Raw genomic sequence first — 23,026 nt, forward strand, 5'->3', positions numbered from 1 at the left:
CCCCTTGCTCTTAAGAGATTCATAACTCAGTTGATGGTGCAGATATACAACCAAGCTGTACATTAGCAACAGCCTTTACTGTGTACTTGCATCTCTTGAAATTGTACAGAACAGTGTAGTGCCATACGCCTGCTTTCTTTAAAGGATTTGCTTCAAAAGCTTCTGCTTAATGCATAGTGTTTTTATCCACCAGATTACTTTTGGTTGATGCATTGTTTTTGCCATTGCACTAACTCAAGATTTTGTCTGCAGTAACATCTATTGTTACAGGTGGCTGGCTGAAAAGTGCTCCTCAAGGAGAGCATTGCCTCTGGTTTGGAGAAGTGGTCTACCTTTGGAGAATATACCTGTCAGTTATTACATCAGATTGAGCCTTTGCATTTAAGAGGACTTTGAAGACATTCTGTATTTGTTATGCACAGTTGGGATGGCCTCCCCTCACCCCATTTCAAGTGTGTTTAGTGCAAAGGAGTCAGTAACGGAAACATCAAGCTTTCCAAGAACTATATATAATAAAACTACCTCCCAATTCAATGCTGCTCGACAATGAAGTAAAGCAATATTAACGTTTTTTGAGGAGCAACATGTCTTCAGCTCCCATAGAGCATCTGTTCTTCTTTAAAGAACTTTTTTTTTTTTATTAGAAAACTCTGGTTTCCCGCCAAAAGTCTTTAAAGGATGAAGCCAAGCCAGAGGACTTCATTTCCCATCACCTTTCTGGACAGGAAGTGCCATCACTGGATTTCCCATCATGCATCTCAGAGAAAATGACACTCACTGCACCCTGCGCTCCTCCCAGGCCCTTCTTAATGGTGGCTGCAGAAAGGATGTGCGACAAAGGCAAGAACCTCTAAGCCTTTGCCCCGCCCATTGCCAGGAACCATGGTTCTCCCCCTACCATCAGGCCGTCACTCTGCTGCTACACTGCACCACACAGCACGAAAGGAATGTTGACATGCGCACCCTGAAAGTTCTCATGCAATCCCCCACCCACCACTCCTGCACCAACAGCACCTCACTCACACCAAACACTCAACACGTCACACTTGCATGCATTCTCCTCAACTCTTGGTCGCTCACCAAACACTCCACGGAGATAAGGGTCCTACTGCACGACAGCGCTCTGGACCAGCTCTGCTTAGTGGAAATATAGCTAAACCCAGCCTGTGCCCCGAACAACGCTACAGCCATCCACGCCAGCTACAAGATTGCCAGGCAAGACTGTCAGCACAAGCTCGGAGGGGGATCCACCATCATATTCAAAAATACCATCAGCTGCACCACCTACGTGGACATCCTTACCAGCTATATGGTACCCCTCATGGTCAAGATACGCAGCACAGCCAATTTCTCATTGGGCGGAACCCTCATATGCAAACCACCAGGGACTCTGCACCAATTTCGCGAGCGACATCACGGACTTCGTCGTACCCCTCATCATCAACTCCAGCACCTTTATCCTCCATGGAGACATTAACTTTCACTTAGAGGACTGCACTGACAAAAACTCTACAGCCTTTCTAGAGAAACTCTGCACGTTACCAAACCCACCCACACTGCCAGACACTAGTCTTAAAAGGACCAGATTTTCTCCTCAGTCAGCAACATCACAATTGACAAGCCAGCAACCATGACATGGACAGACCACGCCCGTTTCAGCATATCCATCCCACACCACTAGACTTACTGCTACTGGAACCGACGGCCCAGCTGGAAAAGCATCATAGAAGAAGAGTGTGCTTCCACCCTCTCAGCACACTGGCCCGAGCATGCCAGCATCTTGCCAAAAGCCATCAAAATCTTCAACCGCTGGATCACTGCATGCACCAACACTATGGCTTCCCTCAAGTGCAACCCAAAAGCAAGAACCTGACCACAGGCCAGTTGGTACATAGAGGAACTCAGGCTGACAACACAACACTGCATGCAATGAACACAAATGGAGAACAAGCCAAGATACCACACACAGACATCTTCAAATCAGCCCTAAGACACTACAAACAGCAAATACAAAACTCCAAAATCACAGCTTTTTCAGGTCGCATCAACACTGGCACTATCAGCAGCAAGGAAATCTAAGCCAACATCAGAGATTTCACCCCACCTCCAGCAACATCACCCCATTCCCCTCCAAAGACCTTTGCAACAAGCTTTCCAAATTCTTCTGGCATCAAATCAACTCCGTATACAGTAACTCCAACCCTCAACCGGATCCAGTCACCATTGCAACTCAACTTCCCATCACAGCAATAAACTAACCTGATTAGCTAAGCACCCATCCTCAAGGCCTCCTTCTACTCACCGGGAAACATACCACCATCACATTCCTGCTCAAGAAACCATCCACTGACCCAGCCATACTTTCCAACTACAGACCCATCTCCCTCCCGACTTACCCAGCAAAGGTCTTAAGGCCACATATACGACCATTTCATTTTGCAAGTCTCTGATTGCGATTTTGTTGCGACTAGCAACTGCAGACTCGCGAATTGAAATGTGTTAATGTGTCCCACACACATTAGCGATTCCCCAGTGGGTCGCAAGGGACCAGCCTCATCAATATTCATGAGGCAGGTCGCAATTTTCGACCCATTGGGAATGGGCAATAATACAGGGATGGTGGCCTGTTGGGGACAGCAGACCACCATGTCTGTGTTTGCTTTTTAATAAAGCAACGTTTTGTTTTTTTAAATGCAGCTCGTTTTTCTTAAAGGTAAAAGCGATGCATTTAAAAAATAATAATGAAACATTTGTTTCATTTTTTAAGATCAGGCAGTGGTCGATGGGACCACTGCCTGCTCTTATAAAACATGTTCACTGCCACTCACAAAGAGGAAGGAGTCCCATGGGGACCCCTTCCCGTTTGCGATTAACTTATCACTAATTTGAAATTGGTGGTAAATGTAATTGTGTTTCTTTTTTTTTCTCTTCAAAACAGACTTTATTATGTCAATGGTCAAGTACAGTGCGGAGCTCCTTAACCCAAGAGACATCTGCCATAGTAAACATTGCAGATTATTGTCGTTGACAAGAAGTTTCTACATTATCGTTATCATAATTAAGAACAATGCAACCTAAACGCATTGAACCCCTGCGTTTCTCTATTCCATTACTGCGTCTCGTTAGCCGCCACATCGCACACCCCAACTAATAGTGTCCATCTCTAAATAACCGGTCCTCTAACCAAGAGGCCCACACAACGTTATAGATGCATCCACTGGGAGCACCGTGTCTAAGTCGATCTCTCAGTACTCTGCCCATCTTTTCCAGATTTTGGGGTGCTTTCGCGGACAACCCCTGGCCTTGAATAATGGAATCTCCAACCCCATGCAGAAGTCTAGCCTATTTTTCCATGCCGAGAGAGAAGGTGGGGCCGATGCCTTCCACAGCCTTGCTATGTCCCTTTTAGCCAGTGTCAGCAGTAACAGGTGCCTCTTTTATATGTTACCTCCTATACCCTCCATAATATGTAAAATTGCCAATCTTGGTGAGGAGGGGAGCACCCCCCCAACACTTCTGCAAGACAGGCCAGAACCCGATATTTTATGGTCCTGAAGATCACCCATAAATACCTTGGCTTCTATTGGACTGAATATGGGGAAAACCTCTAACCTCGAAATACTAGGACGGATGGCATGCCGGAATTGGAGGTATTTATAGAATTGCGTTTTAGGCATCTGGCACTCCCGTCTTGGAATTATTTCAGAACGGAGCCTCGCATCACATCTCCTAACGTTGAGATTCCTATGTTATCCCACCCTCAAATTTGGGCTATTGTGCCGCAATGGGGTTACCCCAGTCAACTTATTCCACCACCCCATCTTGCGGAGGGACTGTTTCCAAACCTGGAAGACCACCCAAGTGGCCAGTGGCAGGGAGTTGCGCAGTGGCGCTGAATACAATAGGGTATGTAGGGTGAACTTACCCATACACCTTCACTCCACTGCATAAGCTGGGTCCGTCCTATCCCAACACCATTCATTCAGCACCAAGAGGTGCGTTGCCATATAATAGTAAGTGTGATTGTTTTGCGACTGCATTTGCTTTGCAAAACAATCTTAAATCAATCAATCATAGTATTTATAAAGCGCATTACATACCCGTGAGGGTCTCAAGACGCTGCTACTGTTCGAAGAGCCAGGTCTTGAGAATTCTCCTGAAGGTTAGGTCTTCAGTCTGCCGCAGGTGGATGGGGAGGGTCTTTCAAGTCTTGGCGGCGAGGTGGGAGAATGAACTGCCGCCGGCGGTCACTCTTCGGATGCGGGGGACGGTGGCAAGGGCGAGGTCTGTGGAGCGGAGCTGGCGAGTGGGGGTGTACAGGCTGAGTCGGCTGTTGAGGTACGCTGGTCCGGTGTTGTGGAGTGCCTTGTGAGCGTGGGTGAGGAGCTTGAAGGTTATCCTCTTGTTGATGGGGAGCCAGTGCAGGTCTCTCAGGTGGGGTGTGATGTGGCTGCGGCGGGGGATGTCGAGGATCAGGCGGGCGGAGGCGCTCTGGATGCGTTGTAGCCGTTTCAGGAGTTTGGCCGGGGCTCCTGCGTAGAGTGCGTTGCCGTAGTCCAGTCTACTGCTGACGAGGGCCTGGGTGACCTTCCTTCTCGTTTCTGTGGGGATCCACTCGAAGATCCTGCGAAGCATGCGGAGGGTGTTGAAGCAGGAGGAGGAGACAGCGTTGACCTGCTTCGTCATGGAGAGGGTGGAGTCGAGGATGACCCCCTAGGGTGCGTGCGTGGTCGGTGGGTGTGGGGGGTGCTCCTAGTGCAGTCGGCCACCAGGAGTCATCCCAGGCCGAGGGGGTGGGTCCGAGGATGAGGACCTCCGTCTTGTCCGAGTTCAGCTTCAGTCGGCTGTTTCTCATCCAGTCGGCGATGGCCTGCATTCCTTCGTGGAGGTTGGTTTTGGTGGTGTGGCGGTCTTTGGTGAGGGAGAGGATCAGCTGTGTGCGTAGGAGATGATGTTGAGGTCGTGTCGTCGTGCTATGTGGGCGAGCGGTGCCATGTAGACGTTGAACAGCGTTGGGCTGAGGGATGAGCCTTGGGGGACGCCGCAGATGATCTCAGTGGCTTCAGAGCGGAAGGGGGGGGGGGGGGGGGGAGGCGGACGCTCTGAGTTCTGCCAGAGAGGAAGGAGGTGGTCCAGTCCAAGGCCTTCTCTTGGATTCCGGCGTCGTGGAGCCGTGTTCTTAGTGTGCGGTGGCAGACCGTGTCGAAGGCGGCTGACAGGTCCAGGAGGATGAGAGCCGCGGTTTCTCCATTGTCAAGCAGGGTTCTGATGTCATCGGTGACGGCGATCAGGGCAGTGTCGGTGCTGTGGTTGCTGCGGAACCCGGACTGGGACGGGTCCAGGATGTTGTTTTCTTCGAGGAAGCTGGTCAGTTGTTTGTTGACGGCCTTTTCAATGACCTTTGCTGGAAACGGGAGCAGGGAGATGGGTCGGACGTTCTTAAGGTCCTTGGGGTCCGCCTTGGGTTTCTCGAGTACGGCGTTGGTCTCTGCGTGCTTCCAGCTCTCCGGGAAAGTCGCTGTCTCGAAGGAGACGTTGTTGGTTTTCCGGAGGTGGGGTGCGATGGTGCTGCTGGCTTTGTTGAAGATGTGGTGTGAGCAGGGGTTTTCCAGGGATCCGGAGTGGATGTTGTTCATGAACTTGATGGTGTCGTTGTTGGTCCAGGTCAGCAGGCGGGTGGTGGTCGTGGGAGCGGGGGTCTTGGCGGTTGCTGGGGTGGTGACGGCGTTGAAGCTGTCGTGTATGTCTGCGATCTTGCGATGGAAGAAGGTGGCCAGTGAGTCGCACAGGTCTTGAGACGATGGGATGTCGTTGGTGTTGGAGCTGGGGTTGGAGAGTTCCTTCACAATGCTGAAGAGCTCTTTGCTGCTGTGTGCGTTGTTGTCTAGGCGGTCTTTGAAGGAGGTCCTTTTGGTGGCTCTGATGAGGTGGTGGTGCCTGCAGGTGGCGTTCTTGTTAGCTGTGTAGCTTTCCGGTGTTTGTTCACGGGTCCAGTTCTTTTTGAGTTTTCGGCAGGTTTGCTTGGAGGTCTTCGGTGAACCAGCTGGCTCTCTGGGTGGTGGGGGTTTCTTGAGCGGGGCGAGGGTGTTGGCGCAGTCGTCGATCCACTGTCTGAGGCTGCGCGCTGTGGCGTTGGTCGGGTCTGCGGGTGGGCGAGGGCGGTGGTAAGCTGGTCCTCGGTGACCTTGCTCCAGTTCCGGCGAGGCATCTGGTGGTGTGTGGTGGGTTTCTGGAAGGTGAAGTGGATGCAGCGGTGGTCAGTTCAGTGGAGTTCGGTGGTGTGGGGTCTTACATTCCCCTGTGACTTCGTATTAGGAAGAGTGGCCTTGGCAAGCCCCTTCCTGATAGCGACTCACAAAATAGGTTTGGTAAATGCTACAACTCTTCTTAGTGGTCACAAATTGGCCGATTTTCCGTTTTCAACCGCTAAGTCTTACATCTGGCCCTTAGAGACACTCTTCAACTGATGCCACACCGACTGCCAGCTCCTCAAAGCCACGCAGTCCCTATTCAGGCCCAGCAACAGTACAGAAACAGCACTCATCATTGCCACAGACGACATCAGCTTGATTCTTGACAGAAAAGAGACACAGCAGACCTCATTTGTCTTGGACCTCTCCGCAGCATTTGACACTGTCTCAAACCCCACGTCACTTGCCGGCACGAGATTGGCATAGAACACAAGCTCTCAGCCTGGCAATTTACTCCTGCAAGCTCCTCTGTGGAGTGCCTCATGGTTCACCACTCAGCAGCCCCTTCAACACATACATGATCCCTCTGATCAACATTATTTGTGCACACAACATCAACATCCTCTCCAACGCCCATGACCCGCAACTCATACTTTCCCTCTTGGACAAGACCTGCAACACAAGAAACAAGTCCACACCTGCATGACCGAAGTCGATAATTGGATAAAAGTCAAGTGTCTCCAGCTTAACACCGCCAAGACAGAAGTAGTAAATCTTCGACAAGAAAGCCTCACCTTGGGACTAAAACTGGTGGCTGGCCGAACTTTGGCCCACATCCAGTACCCATGCCAGGAGCCTCGGAATAATCATCAACAACAAACTGGATATGACTGCACAAGTCAAAACATACACTGCATCCTCCTTCCACCTCCTGAAGATGCTGAGGAAGATCTTCAAATTACTTCCAAGCAATGCTGATAAAAACTGTCACTTGCACCCTAGTCACCAGCCTTGAGGTTGTGGGAACACCAAACAACTCACTAGAAGACTACAAACAATCCAGAACTTGGCAGCCAAACTCATTCTCAATCTCCCACTTCACAAAGCTCCTCTGGCTCTTGATACACAAACCCTTCAAATTTCAAACTTCTCTTTCTCCTCTACACAACTTATGCCCCACTTACCTGAACAGTCAGATTTCCTTCCTCCCAGAAAACTCCATTCCACAGGAAATATATCGAATCGCGAAAACACTCCTCAAGCTCCCAGAGAAGCCCCCGAGTATCATTGATGCACAAACCCGCTGCAACAACCTTGCAGAGTTCTTCTTCCAAAAAAATACAAACCATTTACACCTCCTTCTCCCCCACCCAGACCCACATAAAGTCCGCCATATTCTCAAAATCAGCACCCCAACCTCCAGCCACTCTGGAATCCCTCCCCCCCTCTTAACCCCATCATATTAGAATCCATTATGCATCAGGTGAAATCCGGCTCCCCCAATGACCCTGCACCCCCACGCACCCTGCTGCCAGTCACCGGCAACATTCTACCCACCATACTTGATCTGCTCAATGCCTCCATATCCACTGGCATTGTCCCTGTCCCCTGGAAGCACGCCATGGTTAAGGCCCTCCTGAAAAAACCTAACCTAGAACAAGATAATCCCAGTAATTATCAGCCAATCTCCCGGTTACCTTGGCTGAGCAAGATTCTCGATAAACATGTCAACACAGTACTGGTAGAGTTCTTGGAGAACAACCATTTGCTCGATCTCTCCCAGACAGGATTCCGCCCCATGCATGGGACCGAAACCACCCTTCTTGCAGTAACGGAAGAGGCCAGGAAGATCCTGGATCAAGGAGGCTCTGCAGCAATCATCCTCCGTGACCTAAGTGCCGCATTCGACACTGTAAATCACGACATTCTATCACACCGATTTACCAGCTTAGGAGTCTCAGGAAATGCCATCACCTGGTTTAAATCCTTCCTGACAGACCGCTCCTTCCAGGTTTTTAAGGGTGAAATCACCTCCCTCAGCAAGCCCTTGGGCTGCGGTGTGCCTCAGGGCTCTTCCCTGAGCCCTACGCTATTTAATATATATATATATATATATATATATATATGAGCCCCCTAGCTGAGATTGTCCGTCCATTCGGGATAAAAATAATCACTTATGCCGACGACACTCAGCTCGTGGTGGCCCTCAACCAGCCAAACACTGCTCATAACAACCTGAGTGGATGCTTGGAAGAGGTGGCCAAATGGATGACACTCTCCTGACTCAAATTGAACGGAGACAAAACTGAGCTGATACTCTTAGGTAACACCCCCAAGCTTACAATTGACTCATTGTGGCCCATCTGCCTCGGCCCTGCTCCATCGCTAAAGGACACAATCAAAAGCTTGGGCATCTGGCTGGATAACTCCCTTAACTTAAACTATCAAGCAGCTAAACTTGCACTCACCTGCTACGGTCTACTCCGGCTTCTCCGAAACATTCTCCCCCTACTATCATTCCAGGCAAAACAGACTATGGTCCAAGGTCTCATCCTATCACGCCTGGATTTTGAGAATGCTCTCTATTTAGGGGCCCCTCAGTCCACCTTGCGCAAGCTCCAGGTCATCCAAAACTGCGCAGCCTGAACACTCCTCCAGATTCCCCGTCGACTTTCAATTAAACCTGGACTAAAGAACCTCCACTGGCTTCCAGTTAGGTAAAGAATTTAATTCAAGGCCCTGTGCATTGCCCACCGAGCCTTTTGGAAGATGGGCTCTGTCATTAATCACTCATTGATTACCCCCTACCACCCGAATAGACAGCTCAGAGCAGCATCTTCCTCCCTCGCCATACTACCCAGGATAAAAAGAGCCAGGTGTGGTGGCCGCTCCTTCGCCTATAACTCAGCCAAACTCTGGAACTCCCTCCCCCTCCATCTGCGAACAGAGCCCAATCTACTCCCCTTTCTTAAGCTTCTAAAAACTCTGCTCTTCAATAAATCTGAATAGTCTTTAACTGTTCGCCTGCACGCATTGTCTGTAGCGCTAGGACGCCTGAGGGTAGCTATCGCGCATAATAAATGGTCTTTTCATTTCATTCATAGGACTCCTACTCGCATACACCTCAAGCATACAAAAACCAGACCATGAGGTGGGGTATTCTCTTATATCGCTCCCAAAGGTTGGAACGACCCTTCCACTCCACATCTGAGCCTCCTCCTCTTGACTTCCTCAAAAAGCTGAAGATCTGGTTTTTCAATTAACCAACCTACCATAGGCCTGGCTATGCACAGGTGATAGTAAGCTTTACATATACACATAACAGAGAAGGAAGGCTTGCTGCCTAAAATCCAGATTTCTGGACTACACTCCTGTTTAGTTCAATTTGATTTATGCTCAGTGCCCTAGCAGACATGTTCGCTTCTCAAAACCCAAGTGGAATAGGAATGCCACTGATGAAATACAGAACCATCTAGTAAGCTTACAAATGCTCTTAAATGGAGCTATGCTTGTCACTCACTTGCAAGAAAAAGATCTCAGAAGAGCCTCATCACTGTAGTACTTATCAGGAAATTACAGAACCGTCTACCCAAATACAGTGACAATGTGTGCCTGAGTGATGTCTTTTACAAACAGCTGAACGTTTATTACAATTAGTTATTTGTATAGTGCTATGTAACACTAGGCTTTGTGTACTTGAAGACCCAACATTTAGGCTAATCAGGAAGAAAAGGTTTTAAAGCTCTTCAAATGCTGCCCTTTCTCAATGATACCCAAATAAATAGTTACGTCTGTTAGGAGCAGTGACCAGCATATGTTATTTAGCTTTGCATCCTCAAATTGCTTGCTATCTTAAAATGCCTCTTCTATATTCCAAAAACCCTACATGAAAGGTTAACCCTAACCTAAAACGTCCAATTACTGCCTCCATTTTTTTCTTTTGAATGACCCTCCCCATCCTCTGCATGCCTGCTTTCCCAGAGTAGTTTTCTCTAATTCACATGCAAGTTTGCCTTAATCTTTATTATTTTGTTTCTTCATATTCCTTATCATTTCAAAGGTCTCAACCTCTTCCCTCCTATGAAGGCTATACCACTGCAACTTAACAATAATATCTCATCTAGTTGTAATACCACCAGCAATATGCATGAACTCACATACTATCCTCGCTATTCATTACTCCTAGTAACACAATCTTCCACAAATAAACTGCAGTGAATGTTCGAAAGGTTCCCTTGAAAACACAAGTCTAATCCCACTAACCACGAGATTAACCAAGAGCCTTGGGTTCCAGAGTAGTATGTTACATGGCATAAACTGTGTCAACGCCTCGTCTGATGTAGTGGAACAAGTTACTTACCTACAGTAATGACTTATCTGGTAAAGACTATCTAGCCGTAGATACCTTACCTCAGAATTGTCCCCATGTGTCAGACTGGATCTGAATTGTTTTTTAAGCAGTACCCTTGAACACAGATAGGTGGTATCACTTGGCTCTGCGTGGCATTGTCAGAAGTGGCGTGTGCGGTACCTATATAGGCGCCATCCCAGCGCGCTGACTTCAGTTTCTTTTCACAACTTTCCATGCCAGGAGCACAGAGTCACGAAGAACTCTGGCCACTGGTATGGAAAACTAGGGCCCTGAAAGGGAAACAGCCTTGACTCTAGAAATTTCTTCGCAGAGCGGGAAGGATGGGTGGGTCATTAAGGAATCTGCAGCTAGCTAGAATCTCTACCAGTCAAAGGTGTTACCGAAGGTAAGTCACTTTTTCATCTGATAGAGACTTCTACCTGCAGATTCCTTACCTTAGAATAGATACCCAAGAAAATACCTCCCCGAAGGTGGGCCTGTGAAACCGAAATGGACATCAAAAATGTGGGTATTAGATTGAGGTCCCACTGAGGCATGCTAAAGGGTGAAGGGTGAAACATATATTGATGACTTTTCAAAAACCTATTTACAGCAGGGGATTTGAACAGGTAAGGCTGAGATGGTAGAAGAATTGTCCTTTCAGGTGCCCAAAGCAGAGACGTGCTGGGCAAGAGAAGGAATAAATAGAAGGATCTGAGAAAGGGGAGCAAAAAGAGTGTCAACTTCCTTTTATGCCACAAACTTGCCCCAGCGGCAAGTGTATAGCGTCTTGGTGGAGGGATGTCTGGCTGCCAAGATAACATTGCAGGCTTTTGATGGAATGTCATAAGCTGTTACCTGTTGCCATTCAATCTCCACGCATGAGGCCGAAGCGTTAACAGGTCGGGTGGAGAACCCTCCCCTGCTGCTGCGACATAAGACCCTCCCGAAGAGACAGCCTGATCAGAGGACCGATGGCCATGTGCAAAAGCTCGGTATACCTAAATATCCGAGCCCATACCAAAGCCACAAGGATGACTTGACCAAGGTCGTTCCTGATCTTCTTGAGAACTTTGGACAGGAAAGCATATGGGAGGCCAGAGCTTCACTCTAGATGCAAAGCGTCTCCGAGCAAGAGCCGCCTCGGAAACTCCAGTGCGCAGAACTGCTGACAATGTGTGTTCTCGGCAGTGGTGAACAGATCTAACCAAAACACTCCCCACTACTGAAAGAGACCTTGCACCGCCTCTGGATGGAGACGCCATTCGTGATCCGCTAGGCACCTTCAGCTAAGTTTGTCTGCCCTGGTGTTCAGAGAACCCACCAAGTGTTGAACTACCAGAGCCATGCCCTGACATTCCAGCCATGTCCAGAGATGCAGGACCTCTTGACAAAGGGTCCACGACCCCACCCGTCCTGTTTGTTGCAGTACCACATGGTAGTGGTGTTGTCCGTGAACACCTGAACTAGCCTTCCCTTGATGGAGGTAGAAAGGATTTCAATTCTAGCCGGAGCTCCAGTAGGTTGAGTCCGGATTCCACTAGACCAGAGGCCTCTACTCTCCACCTCTCCCAGATGGCCACCCCATCCCAGCAGTGACACATCTGTCAGATCTGGTTGGGGAAGGGAAGAGGGGTTTGCCGCTGAACCAATCGTGGTTCATTAACCACCATTGCAGAACTTTTGTAGTTCCCTCCAAGAGCTGGACCATGCTATAAAGATGCCCCATCTGCTATCCCCACTGGAACTTCAGAGCCTGCACATGCTAGCGGGAATGTGTCACATGTATGAGGTCCAGCAGCCAGTCTCACCAAAACCCAGGATAGAGGCTGAAACATCAGTATCTTAGCCTGAATATTCTGGACTCGCCGTTCAGGAGAATAAGCCCAAAACTGCAAGATGAAAGGGAGTCAGGTGTAACTTGGGCATGTTGATTGTTAACTCCAGGGAGTGCAGGAGGTCCGCTGTAGTCTGGAGACTACAGTGTGGGTTGAGCCTGCCTTTAACAGCCAATTGTTGAGATAAGAGGAGACTGGTACTCCTGATCTCTGCAGAGGAGCTACAACCACCGCCATCACCTTAGTGAACCCTGAGGGGCTTTGGTAAGACCAAAAGGGAGCATGGCGGATTGATCTCTGCAGATGAGCTGCAACCACCGCCATCACCTTAGTGAACCCCGAGGGGCTTTGGTAAGACCAAAGGAGAGCACGGCGGATTGAAAGTGTTTGTGGCCCACCTTCAACCACAGAACGCCTGTGAGCAGGCAAGGCGGGAATATGGAAATATGCATCCTGCAAGTCCAACGCTACCAACCAGTCTCCCGGGTCGAGAGCAGGCAGAACTTGAGCAAGCATGAGGATTTTGAATTTCCCTTTTTCAGGAAGAAATTGAGGGCGCAGGTCTAGGATAGTACGAATGCCATTGTCCTTTATGGGCATTTTAGAAGTAATAGCATCCACAACAAACGTTGGGCATCGGCACCCTCTCTATGGCTCCCTTGGCAAAGAGAGCTGCCAATTCCTTGCGAAGTAAGGAGAGTTGGTCCTCAGTAAGCCAGTGGCATGAGTGGAGGGTTAGTCACGAAGGGGAGGGAGTAGCCCTTTCGGACAATGTGGAGAACCCAGTGGTCAGATGTTATCGACATCCAGTTTTTCAGGTGATGGCGTATCCTGCCTCCCACAGGTTAGCTATGATGGTTGGAGGGTAAACTAAAGAATTTTGGAGGCTGCCAGGGGGAGGGCAGGAGGAAGTGAGTGAGAAAACAAAATCTCTCGCTCTCTCCTCAAAAGGTGGACTGCGGTTGGAAGGAGCCAAAAGACCTGCCATAGCTCTATGCTTGAAGCTCTTCAGCAATGACTCTGCCTTGTGACCGAAGAGACGAAAGACATGTCTATAAGCGAAGCTTGAACAGCTCCTGAAAAGCGAGCGGATCTTGAGGGGGGGGGGGAGGGGGTCACTTCCTGCTGAAGCACCTCTGCCAAGACATTAGTCTTGACTGCCACTGAGGGCAGGCTAAGGTCCAGGATCGCGGCTGCCCTTCTCACCACCATAGTAAAAGAGGCACAGTAGGAGGAGAGACAGTGCTAGTATCTGGAGGGGTGTCTACCAATTCCTCACACCAGTCTACGTTGGGGTCTTGGGGCTGGTATTCTTCAGGGTCCAGTGGCTCCTCCCAATCTTCCCCAAGTACTAGCCCATAGGAATATGGGGTAGGCTTCAGTCTGAAAGGCAAGGTTTTAGTCTGCACCAGGTGATGCCCCTCCAGCTATGTGTCAAGAGTTGGGGATTAGAATGAGGATGGCACTGGGAGCTTCGACATTGGAATTGGTGTCAGGGAAGATAGAGTTGCAACAACCAACACAGATCCGTGAATCCAAGGGACTCTCGGCAGGGAACCAGTAGGAGCCGAAAGGCATGCCAGTGGAGGCAAGGTGTCCAAATAGGAGATGCATGGCCTAATAAAATGTGCAGAGTTGGGAGGGGTGTCCAGCTCCCAGAAACTCAGGAAGGCACAGCCACGGAGCCAGGCCTCGAATGACTACGCTCCCTCGTCTCGTCGGATGACTTTGACGCACATGGGGAAGTCAAAGACCTTCAGCTTCTTACTCTTTCTATTTGCGGGACTTGCCGGGACGATGTCGACTGCGCCGAAGATCGAAGGGTCTGCGACCGATCCGGAGACTTTCCTCTCGACCGGGATCAAGACTGTTGCGGCATCACACATTGCGCAGCAAGGAGTTTGAGGGACCACTCCCTCAAGACTTTAGGGTGCACGACAGTCAATGCAGTCTTTACATCGTGGTTGCGCTCAAGAGATCAGAGGCAGACAAGATGCTGGTCCGTCACAGACCTCTGTTGGTGACGGGCGCCGCAGGGCTTGAAGCCAGCTTTCAGAGTGGACATGCCTGCCACACCAGGAGAAAGATCTAATAAAAAAACTTCCACTTAAGTTGAAAAAGATCAGTAAAAAAAAACGACTGGGGGGGTGATCTCCGGATCTGCGCTGGCTGGCACGGACAGAAAAGAATTTATGCCAGCGCACTGTTGTGGTGCCAATATAGACACTGCGGAAGTCACTTCTGGCGTGGACAACAGCACACGGAGCCAAACTACACCAGGTACTAGTGCGCAGGGGTACTGCTCTTGAAAAAATTCCGTATCCAATCGGATGCCTGGGGAGGATTCTAAAGTAAGGAATCTGCAGCTCAGGGCACATAAATGATACACCTGACCCCATGTTATCTGTTTTACTACAAAGAACCTTGGAGTAAATGCATTGAATGGTTTTCTTGAAAGCACAAAGCGAATTCAAAAACCATCACTGAATTAACCACTAACCTTGTGTTCCAAAGCACCGTGCTTCCTAGCATAAAGCTCTTCAACACCTTGTCAGAGATATTCATCTGTATACAACTGTAATTGTAATACACTATCACCAGCACAGTCGTATACGGTCTGTGCTTAGTTTGTATTAAGAATGATCTCCGAGTCGTCCCTCTAGTAAACTGAACTGGTGTCCTGAAAAAAGGAACATCAAAGTCTGTTATTTGGCATAGGAACGGTGACTACTAAACTGACCTAAAGCAGAGGCAAAAAGAAACCTCCCTGTTAAAGATGAGACCTTCTGCTTCCGTCCAGCCAGGATGCAAAAACATACAACCTAGAGTCTTTATAGAGTTGCCAAAAAGAATATCCGATTGGGGCTTGTACGGTTGTGTTTTTCTGATCCAAACTCTTTCTCTTTGATATTTGCGGGTAGCACGCTGAACTTTACGAAACTCCTGGGAATATAGCAGAAATAACGGCCATTTGATAATCTTCTCCGGCAACATGTCCCTGCCTTTTCCACGAAAATGTGTCCAGCCTTCCATTCTAAATTAAATGAGCGCGCATCAGAAAACCGAGGCATAGCTTTTGTCACTGAAAACACCAGTAATCTCAAACTGGAATGATGTCCTTTTGCCAGTGGGAATACCGAGCATTAACTGGGGATATGTTTTACTACAAAGCATACATTTATAGAAACGGCATAAAAAATGCACACCAATTTGCATGTACTAAACTTCAAATGATCGTAGCATCAATGAATTGCATCAGATTCAAGAGTACCATGCATATTTACTGTAATTTGTGGTAAAACGTTAGATGGGATGACATGCACAATTACTTTGATCAAAGTGAAGCATGGAGATGTATGCAAACGTGTGACCATATTCTATTTGTTTTTTCAGGTGGCAGTCCCCTCACGGGCGAGAATCTTCAGGATTGTATTAGTCGAGCTATCACAAGGCACAAAGAAGTTAAGACGCTAATTGATAAAATAATGGAAAGTATTAAGGCAAAATAAAGAAGACAAGATTATTTTCATTTTTTTGTATTTTAAAACAGACTTATAAAAAATTAATCACGATACTTTTGTACTAAATAAACAAAATGCCATTGCTTCGCAGAGTCTTTTTCAGTTATGTCTGTTACACATCACAGATGCCTGGCATGGCAACAAAAATGCACTGTTAAAAAAAATATATGTGTATATATATATATATATATATATATATATATATATCCGTGTGCTTGCGATCACTCACTATTCCCTAGTGAGGTGATCATTGCCGACTTCCACTATCGAAATGCTGGAAGCGCAGCCCGTGATATCAGGCATGATTTTCCATATCCATGTCCTTTTCATCATCGTAAGTTCTAAAAACACTGATTAAAAAAGTTTCTTCTGCCATCCCCCTCAAAAATACTTTGAACGTATTTTTTTTTCCTTTCTCGATAGAAGAGAATATGAAAACATCAGGATTTGGACTCGTTTGATGTGGTTCGCTTCTTTTTACTTTTTGATTGGCTGTCGGAATGGTGATGTCGTTGCTGAGCTGTTTGTGCTGCTGCCATAGCCATTTGATGCTGCAAGAATTGCAGCTGCTGTCATGGGGACGAAGAAGAACGCAATTACTTATTTAATCAACACATAACGACATGAATAAGTAAGAATATGAAATCTAAAGCACTGAAGGGAAGGGGGAATATCACATACTGAGACAATGGATGCATTCAAGCAGCGACAGTGGCACAGGAGCCTGCTTAGGGGACAGTCTCAAATCACCAATGAAGAAGCCTCACAACTTCAGTGAAAAGTGCTCCTTTAATAACTGTTGCATTTGCTGCCGCAAATCCAGCTAACCCCTTCGCTATGGAAGCAGAGATAGTCGCTCTGCCTCAATCAATGAAAATTAATCCACCAATCCAATGCCTTGTTGCAGCTTTTCCCTGACTGCAGCAATTATATGTCGAATGGCCTGGTGTGTAGCTGCTTGCATTTTAGAATGAGTCACGCCTGGCATTGCTCCTTTCATGTGCCACTATCACTACTGGAATGTTGTTAAAGGGCTTTAAAAAAGTGCTCCAACTTGATCGAGAACTTAAAAAACTTCTAGTCCCTTAGTAGTTCAATGGCCAGAATGTCCTTATCTCTGATAGAAAGACAATTAATAAAAAACCAAAGGGGCAGCATTATTTGTAGCACCAAGAGTTCTATGGGCGCAGAATAATATTCTTTAGAGTTCTCTGAGAAAGGTGTGATGCCAAGAAATCTAGTTTTGGATACTCAGAGAAGTTGCTGGATTACTTGTATCTGTTGCTGCTGCAAGGCCTGTTGCTGCTGCTCTTGTAAGGCAGAGGAGAGCTGGAGTCTCTGCTGAGGAAGGCCTTGCCCGGGTCTGTTCACGGCAGAGCCGGGTTGAGACAACACTACGGAAAGGAGAAGGGGAGAGCAGGCAGGTCAGGAAAGGTAGACATGAGGAATAGAAAAGGGATCAGTGGAATCTATTAGAAACTATGTCAAATAGATGCACGCACTAGGAACGTTTGTTAGTTGATACATGCAGTTAGATAATGGAAGTGCCGGAGACATGAAACACGGTACCTCATACTGGACTTTAGGGCATAATTCAAGTTTTGTATCAAAGCTCTTGCGTAAATTTCAAGCAGTTTTTTATTTATCAGATTTAGCAAGGCACATGACTGCGCATGCTTAAACAAATAATTGCATTTTTTTTTGCATCTTACCAAGATTAGCAAGTGTAAAAGTTATGCTGAAATCTCTGCACTCTGTTCCAGTATGAAACCTATTACATGGGGATGTTGGTCAGATACATACCGGCTGCTTGAGGTGGCATGAAGCTCCCTACACCAGCTAAATTAAGAACAGCACCTTGTTGAGCAGCTACGTCTTGGTTGATAAATGCTTGTTCCAAACCCTGCAAGAAGAGAAGCCAGTGTTCATTAAATGAAGCTATGTGCAGTAAATTAAAGACCTAACGGACAAGTTACTTACCTTTGTTAACGCCTTATCTGGTAGAGACATGATCTAGCCGCAGATTCCTTACCAGGCATCAGGCTGGATCCGGAAGATTTTTGGTAGCAGTACCCCTGCGTGCCGGTAGATGGCGTCGGTCGACTCCGCGTGACAGCCGCATCGTCAATAGAAGTGTCTCTCTGGCGCGCTGACGTCAGTACTTTTCACAACTTTCCAAGCCAGAAGCGCAGAGCTATGAAGTGAGTGACCATGGTGTGTTAAAAAAGCAACTGGGGCCCTGAAGGGGATCAACCTTGACACTAAAAACAATTATGCAGTGCGGGTAGGATGGGGTGAGTCGGTAAGGAATCTGCAGCTAGATCATGTCTCTACCAGATTCGCCCTAGTATAATGGGCCCTAAGGGCTTCAGAAAGTTGTTTCTTCACTAAGGCATAACATTTTGATACAGAGGATAACCCAGAGTGATATGGTCCTCTTTTGGACAACACGCCCCTTCTTTGCTCCCACATACCCTATAAAGAGTTGGCCATCCACCCGGAACTCTTTGGTGCAATCAAGGTAGAATGATAATGCACTTTTTGGGTCCAGACGCTCCTCTTCCTTAGGAGGATGCAGAGGTGCTTAGAAAGTGGGCAGAGTAACAGACAGTCCCATATGGAAGGGTGTTACCACCTTAGGCAGAAAAGATGCCCTAGCCCGGAGTACCACTTTGTCCGGAAAGATGGTCAGGTAAGGAGGCTGAGATGACAGTGCCTGCAGTTCACTTACCCTCCTGGCAGAGGTTATTGCCACCAAAAAGGCTGTTTTGCTAGTCAGCAGCCATAGAGGGCAGTTGTGCAGCATCTCAAACAGTGCACACATCAAAAAGGTAAGAACCAAGTTAAGGTCCCAATGTGGAATAATAAAAGGGGGAAACAAATGGGTTAACCCCTTCAACAATATCAGCACAAGAGGGGATTTAAAAATTGAAGGCTGGTCTGGCAGCCGAAGAAAGGTAAATAGGGCTGAAAGGTAGCCCTTTAGAGTGCCCAGAGAAGAGCCCTGATGGCCCAAAGCAAGAATAAACAGGAGAACATCTGAAGGAGAGGCAGATAAGAGGTTAATCGACCTTTCTGTACAATATTTACAACATTTGTTTCACTAAGCAGGCATATTCCGACTTCGTGAAGGGACGCCTGGCAGCCAAGATAACTTCGCGGATTTCAGCAGGAAGGTCAAAAGCTGTGAACTTTCACTACTCAATCTCCACGCAAGGATAGTGGACAGGTACGGGTGGAGAACCCTCCCCTGCTGCTGTGAGAGAATATCCTCCCGAAGGGGCAGCCTGATCGAAAGATTGATGCTCATTGCTAGAAGCTTGGGATACCAGACTCTCCATGCCCAGTACGGAGCCACAAGAACGACTTGTGCTCGGTCGCTCCTGATCTTCTTGAGCACTCTGGGCAGTAATGGTAAGGGCGGAAAGGCGTACAGGCGGCCTGAGCTCCACTCGTGCTGAAAAGCGTCACCGAACAAGAGCCGCCTTGGATACTCCAACATGCAAACTGCTGACATTGTGCATTCTTTTCAGAGGCGAACAGATCTAACCAAGGCTCTCCCCACCGCTGAAAGAGTCTTTGCACCACCTCTGGATGCAGATGCCACTCGTGATCCGTAACGCAGCGTCAGCTGAGTTCGTACGCTTTGGTGTTCAGAGAACCGGCCAGATGTTGAACCACCAGGGTAATGCCCTGTTGTTCTAGCCAGGTCCAGAGATGCAGGGCCTCTTGACAGAGGGTCCACGCCCACACCGCTCTGTTTGTTGCTGTACCACATGGCAGTAGTGTTGTCCGTGAACACCTGAACTAGCCTTCCCTTGATGGATGGTAAAAACTCTTTCAGTGCCAATCGGATTGCTTGAACCTCCAACAGGATGATGTGGAGTCCTCTGATCTCCACCTCCCCAGATGGCTGCCCCTTCCCAGAAGAGACGCATCCATCACTACTTTGAGATCTGGGTGGGGAAGGGAGAGGGTCTGCCTCTGACCCAATCGGGGTTTGTTAGCCACCACTGTAGGTCTTTCACAGTGCCCTCTGATATCTGAACCAGGTCAGTGAGATTTCCCTGATGCTGTGCCCATTGAAACTTCAGGTCCCACTGCAGGGCCCGCATGTGGCATGGTCCACTAGCAGGATGCATGAGGCCCAAACGTCTCAGAGTCCTTCTCACAGAAACCCAGGATAGAGGCTGAAACATCTGTATCATAGCTTGAATATCCCGGACTTGCCACTTGGGAGGATGAGCCCAAAACTGCAGTGTGTCCAGAATTGCTCCGATGAAAGGGAGCGTCTGAGCAGGAGTCAGGTGTGACTTCTGCACTTAGATAGTAAACCCCGAGAGTGCAGGAGGTTTTCCGTAGTCTGGAGGTAGGAGATGACTGCTTGGGATGAGCCCGCATTCAGCAACCAGTCGTTGAGATAGGGGAAGACTGGAACCCCTGATCTTCGCAGATGGGCTGTGACCACCACCATCACCTTTGTGAACACCTGAGGGGCACTGGTGAGGCCAAAGGGGACCATGGCAAACAAAGTGCTTGTGGCCCACCACAAACCGCAGGTAGCAACTATGGGCATATGGCAATAGGTGTCCTGCAAGTCCAATGCGACTATCCAGTATCCTGAGTTCAGGGGAGACAGGACTTGAGCAAGACTGAGCATCTTGAACTTCACCTTCTTAAGGAAGTAGTTGAGTGCTTTGAAGTCGAGGATAGGACGAAGGCCTCTGTCCTTCTTTGGAACCAGAAAATAGCAGGAATAACAACCTCAGCCTGTTTCTGGCCCTGGAACCCTCTCTATAGCTCTCTTGGCCAAGAGTCTTGACTTCTTTGCGGAGTAGAGCAAGGTGATCCTCCGTCAGCCGATCGTAAGCTGGAGGCATGGATGGAGGGGTAGTCTTGAATGGGAGGGAGTAGCCTCTTCAGACTATTTGCAACATCCACCTGTCCAAGGTGATGGCTAATCGGTGGTGGAGGTGATGGTGTATCCTACCACCATCTGGACGTGTATGATCCAGGGGGGTCGGATTAGAAAGGTTTTGTGGTGGAGGAGGGGGATCATGGCTTGGCTCGACTTCTGGCCGCCCGAACCTTGGGGTCGGGGTGAACCACATCCACAGCCCACAGAGGTTACTGAACTTGCAGGACTCTCTGGTTGGAGAGTAGGGTTGGCAGCCTCATGAAAGGAGCAAGAAGCAGAAACAGGCCAGGACATTGTGGTAAGGCCTAAGGACTTGGCCAAAGCCTGTGAGTCCTTTAAATGTTCATTTGCTACATCTGCTTGGTCTCCAAAGAGACGTGAGCCATCAAAGGGCATGTCCATAAGATGTGCCTGGACATCCCCTGAAAATCCAGATGTCCTCAGACAAGCTTGGCCCCGTAACCCAGATCAGTTGACTGGGGGTGAGGGCTTGCAATGTTCTACACTCCGTCCATCATCCCCTTTGGTTTTGCTTTGGTGCCGTACGGCCACTGTCGAGGAACCCGCTCTGCCTAGTGAGTCTGTGGTGTCCAAGCCACAGCGGATGGTGAACTTCGCTGCATCTCTCCCATCTGAAATAGCTTGGTAGAGCAGAATCCAGTCCTCCTCCGAGACTCCGGGCAGTACCTGTGCAACTTTTTCCCAGATCGAATGGAAATAACTGCTCACAAGGCTTGTAGTGTTCACCAACGGCAATGCTCGAGTTGCGGAAGAGAACATTTTCTTCCTGAAGCTTTCCAGTCTTTTGGATTCCCTGTCCATGGTGCGGAAGGGAACGCACCACGGGAAGTGGAAACTGGACCACCAAGCTTAGTGGGGTGGGTCGTGAGGAAAGCTGGGTCACCTGGTTTAGGGCGATGGTGGCAGGCAATCATTCTGTTCACAGTGCTGGGCTTGGACCAGGTGCCCAGAAGAATGTCCATTAAGGCCTTGTTGAAAAGGCATCAAGGGTTATGAGGTGGAGACACCAGGCTGTAGAACCTCTGTGAAGACGTTAATGTTGACTGCCACCGCAGTTCATATCTTGAGGTTGCAGGATTTCCAAGGGATCCTGCTCCCCCCTACCAATCCTCCTCATCCATTCCTAACCCTTCAGAATAGGGCAGGTTGAATGGCATGAAGCCGTACGGCTCCGTCGGCACCGGTCTAAGCATCAGTGGATGCCCGACTGGCTCCGTGTCATCCACAATGATGATTTGGGAGGTGCTGCTGGTGATGCCAAGAACATTGGCGTTGGATGCGGCGCAGAGGAAGGTCAGTGAGGTGCGACTGGTGCTGGTAGGAGGCCGTGGGGCCGGAGCCGTAGGATAAAAAAAACCACAGGGACTCCTTCATCTGAGCCTGAAGGCACGCTGGCAGGGTCAGGCCACCCAAATACAGTGCACATGGCATCATAATATTATTTTAGTTGGGTGGGGGTCGCTCCACGAAAGGGAGGGGGAAACAGAGCTGACCCAGGCACCCACTCAGTGGAGCAGGGCCTCAAAAACCGAGGTTCCTCTGTCTTGTCATGTGACGGACGGGCGAAGTTGAAGCACGCTTTGACTTCTTGTGGTGCCTCCTACCGGACAGCGACAACTTCGAGGAAGAAGACTTGGACCCTCTGGTGCGGTGCTTAGACTTTACTCTCGACCAGGAACGATACTGACAAGCCGACCTCCCCGGTGCCGAACACTGGGCCAATATTAGCTTTAGGGACCGGTTTGCGTCGGGGTCGCACACCAGGCACCAGAGACATACAAGATGGGGGTCCGTGACTGACATGGCATGGTGACAGGCGTCGCATGGCTTGAAGCTCTAGGTCTTCTTGCTAGACAACCCTAACACACCTCAAGGAGTCGAAAAAAAGTATTTCAAATAATGACAGGGGGTAGCTCTCTTCGGCAGATCTGCACTGGGTGGCTGGTGCAGAAAGAAAAGAACTGATGTCGGCGCATGCGGACTGGCTGTTATATTGATGATGCAGATGTCACGCAGAGTCGACAACGCCATCTAACAGCACGCAGGGGTATTGCTATAAAAAAAATCTTCCGGATCCAGCCTGATGCCTGGAATTCAAAGGTACAAAATCTGTGTCTAGATGTCTCTATTAGATATTCAGATTCTAGCAAACATAAGTAGTGCTTTTAACATAATGGCTTTAGGAA

General features: G+C 48.6%; 2 protein-coding genes across 5 annotated transcripts in view; one reads left to right on the forward strand and one right to left on the reverse strand.

Moving 5' to 3' along the window:
* EXOSC8 (exosome component 8) overlaps window positions 1-15,985 on the forward strand; it is a 198,773-nt gene extending 182,788 nt beyond the window's left edge. The window contains exon 11 of the mRNA XM_085621734.1: window positions 15,774-15,985. Within this exon, the coding sequence (XP_085477860.1) occupies window positions 15,774-15,889 (116 nt within the window). The 3' untranslated portion in view covers window positions 15,890-15,985. The remainder of the gene's footprint in view (window positions 1-15,773) is intronic.
* Window positions 15,986-16,196: 211 nt separating this feature from the next.
* The window catches only part of SUPT20H (SPT20 homolog, SAGA complex component), a 393,294-nt gene continuing 386,464 nt past the window's right edge, over window positions 16,197-23,026 (reverse strand). For 3 of the 4 annotated variants that reach the window (XM_085621731.1, XM_085621733.1, XM_085621730.1), the window contains 3 exons: window positions 17,705-17,804; window positions 17,174-17,295; window positions 16,197-16,470 (listed from right to left, as the gene is read on the reverse strand). In XM_085621731.1, coding sequence (XP_085477857.1) covers window positions 16,342-16,470; window positions 17,174-17,295; window positions 17,705-17,804 — 351 coding nt within the window. In that variant the 3' untranslated portion in view covers window positions 16,197-16,341. The remainder of the gene's footprint in view (window positions 16,471-17,173; window positions 17,296-17,704; window positions 17,805-23,026) is intronic. The other variant, XM_085621732.1, reaches the window with a different exon arrangement.

This window comes from Triturus cristatus, chromosome 8, assembly GCF_964204655.1.
Source record: "Triturus cristatus chromosome 8, aTriCri1.1, whole genome shotgun sequence".
In the NCBI taxonomy this organism is placed as follows: Eukaryota; Metazoa; Chordata; class Amphibia; order Caudata; family Salamandridae; genus Triturus; species Triturus cristatus.